The 2500-nt window shown below is 43.3% G+C and overlaps 3 protein-coding genes across 5 annotated transcripts in view; 1 reads left to right on the top strand and 2 right to left on the bottom strand.

Annotated features, from left to right (window-relative positions):
• The window catches only part of LOC123498678, a 1248-nt gene extending 226 nt beyond the window's left edge, over nucleotides 1–1022 (bottom strand). The window contains exons 1-2 of one of the 2 annotated variants that reach the window (XM_045246030.1): nucleotides 421–1022; nucleotides 1–300 (exon numbers count right to left, since the gene is read on the bottom strand). The exon at nucleotides 1–300 is cut by the window's left edge and continues 226 nt beyond it. In XM_045246030.1, coding sequence (XP_045101965.1) covers nucleotides 1–300; nucleotides 421–1022 — 902 coding nt within the window. Of the gene's footprint in view, nucleotides 377–420 lie in introns of both variants that reach the window. The other variant, XM_045246020.1, reaches the window with a different exon arrangement.
• Nucleotides 1–2500, top strand: part of LOC123498695 — a 41217-nt gene that overhangs the window by 1711 nt on the left and 37006 nt on the right. The gene's annotated exons all lie outside the window — the stretch shown is intronic.
• LOC123498687 (rhythmically expressed gene 5 protein-like) overlaps nucleotides 899–2500 on the bottom strand; it is a 3406-nt gene continuing 1804 nt past the window's right edge. The window contains exons 3-4 of the mRNA XM_045246042.1: nucleotides 2381–2500; nucleotides 899–1030 (exon numbers count right to left, since the gene is read on the bottom strand). The exon at nucleotides 2381–2500 is cut by the window's right edge and continues 64 nt beyond it. Coding sequence (XP_045101977.1) covers nucleotides 1027–1030; nucleotides 2381–2500 — 124 coding nt within the window. The 3' untranslated portion in view covers nucleotides 899–1026. The remainder of the gene's footprint in view (nucleotides 1031–2380) is intronic.

The following is a 2500-nucleotide window of genomic DNA, read 5'->3' as shown; positions in this document are numbered from 1 at the left end:
GTCTGCCTGTCTGATTCGGTCCTTGCCTGGCTGTGCGCGTCCTGTCCACCTCCTATTCTGGTCTCTGAGGTTCGCCTGTCACTCCATCCCTGTCTGTTATTGTTCGCCTCTTCTTCCAATCCTCTGCTCTCACTCCAGACTGTTTGAGTGTTCACTGGAGCGTTCAGGAGGCTTTCACTCATTCTAGCGTCATTCCAGCTTGCCTCCTCGTGTTTCTCAGCCATTCCAGCGTCATTCCAGGAAGCAAATCTGTCATCTGGAGTGTCTTGGGCATTTTCAGTCATTCCAGCGTCATTCCAGGAAGCAAATCTGTCATCTGGAATGTTTTGTGTGTTTTCAATCATTCCAGCGTCATTCCAGGAAGCAAATCTGTCATCTGGAATGTCTTGTGTGTTCTCAGCCATTCCAGCGTCATTCCAGGAAGCAAATCTGTCATCTGGAGTATCTTTGGTGGTTTCAATCACTGCAAAGTCACTCCATCCAGCAAATCTGTCATCTGGAGTGTCTTGGGCATTTTCAGTCATTCCAGCGTCATTCCAGGAAGCAAATCTGTCATCTGGAATGTCTTGTGCGTTTCCAGTCACTCCAATGTCACTCCATCCAGCAAATCTATCGCCTGGAACACGCTGATCACTCACAACCATCTCTGCGTCACTCCACGAGACGTAAATATCCTCCACCGGCTCTTGATTGCCCACTACCACGTCACTACTACCACTCCACTCCTCAAACTCCCTCACCACCTCCTCGGGGCGCCCCACCATTGCCTCACTGTCACTCCAGCCGGCGAAACGATCTGAAGGTCCTGTTTCACTGTCATTACTTTTCCCATCACTGTTCTTGAATCCAGGGGGAGGAGCCACCTTGACAGCATGGGGGTGGGGGCTGCTCACTGCCTTCCCCGGGGTGTTGAGGGTGCTGGGGAGGGGTGCGTATGGGTGCAGGGCGTCTAGGAAGTGCTGGGGTGAGGGCTCGGGTGCGTGGGGTGGGTTGGGAAAGGCGTGGTCTATCTCGTTGGACATTTCGTCACCTGTTGGGGGAAGAAATTGGTGAGTTTGGGTGTCTAAGGTTTATTTTGGGGTGTTTTGTGGTGTTTTAAGGGTGTTTTGGGGTGTTTTGGGGTGTTTTAAGTGTGTTACACGATGTTTTGAGGTGTTTACGGGTGTTTTAAAGCTGTTTAGATGTGTTTCAAGGTGTTTTGAATGTTTAGGGTGTGTTTTAAGTGTGTTTTGGAGTGTTTGAGGGTGTTTGAGGTGTTTTAGGGTGTTTTGGATGTTTTGAGGGTATTTTAAGGGTGTCTTGGAGTGGATTTGGTGTTCTGAGGGTGTTTTGGGGCAGACTTGGTGTTATAAATGTGTTCTAAGAGTGTATTAAGAGTATTTTGGGGAGATCTTGGTGTTTTAGGGTGATTAAGAGTGTTTTAAGGATGTTTTGAGATGTTTTAAGAGTGTTTTAAGTAATGATCCTTTCAGTAAGTGTCTCCTGTTCACTGTCTCCTCCTCAAGATTAATAGAAATAGTTGAAATGACTAAAACACTCAAATTTGTCCCATAAAACGCTTAAGATATAAGTAAATTTGGCATTCCATTAATTTTCGTGTGTTTTCAAGTGTGCTGAGTATACAAGTTTATGTGTTTTCATTAATTTTCGTTCATTTTAGTGTTTCTAAGTGTATAAATTGAAGTTTTCCATTAATCTGTGTGTGTTTCAGTGTTTTACGTTTACAAATTCAAGTGTTTTCATTTATCTTCGTTCATTTCAGTGTTTCAAGTGTACAAATTCAAGTTTTTATTAATTTTCGTTCATTTTAGTGTTTCGAGTCTACAAATTAAAGTGTTCCATTAATCTTCGTGTGTTTGAAGTGAAATATGCCTACAAAAATCAAGCTTTTTCATTGATTTACGTTCAATTAAGTGTTTTAAGTAACAAGAACACAAATTTTAAGCATTTCCAAAAAAAAAAAAAAAAAAATTACGCGTTCTTAAGTGAAAAATACCCCAAAAATTTAAGGACTTTTAGCATTTACGCGGGACTGCTTGAGGTCTTGGAGGAGGAGGAGAAGGAGGAAGAGGAGGAGGAGGAGGAGGAGGAGGAGGAGGAGGAGGAGGAGGACCACCATTGTATAGAGTTAAGAAATGAGAATAAATGAAAATTGAATAAGGAAGAAGAAAAAAATGAAGATGAAAAAGAAGAATAAAGAAGGAAAGGGATGATAGAGATAAGTGAAGCATAAGGAAAGATAAAATAAAGAAAATGGAGAAGCAGAGAGAAGAAGAAGAAAAAAGAAAAGAGAGAGAGAGACAAACAGACAACAACAACAAAAAAAATCTACACAAACTTAACCGCATTCAACAAATATAAATCTACGTGGGACTCTTACCTTGGGGGACGAGGTAGTAGGGGAGGCGTGGGGGTGCCTGGGAGGGGGAGCCAGGTGTCACCCATAACAGCGCCCCAGATCACCCGTTGGGCATCTCTCTGGTGGGGGTCGAGTTTGTTG

Source organism: Portunus trituberculatus, chromosome 7 (genome assembly GCF_017591435.1).
Source record: "Portunus trituberculatus isolate SZX2019 chromosome 7, ASM1759143v1, whole genome shotgun sequence".
NCBI classification, from domain to species: domain Eukaryota; kingdom Metazoa; phylum Arthropoda; class Malacostraca; order Decapoda; family Portunidae; genus Portunus; species Portunus trituberculatus.
The sequence above is the reverse complement of the archived record's forward strand: the minus strand, read 5'-3'. Positions and strand labels throughout refer to the sequence as shown.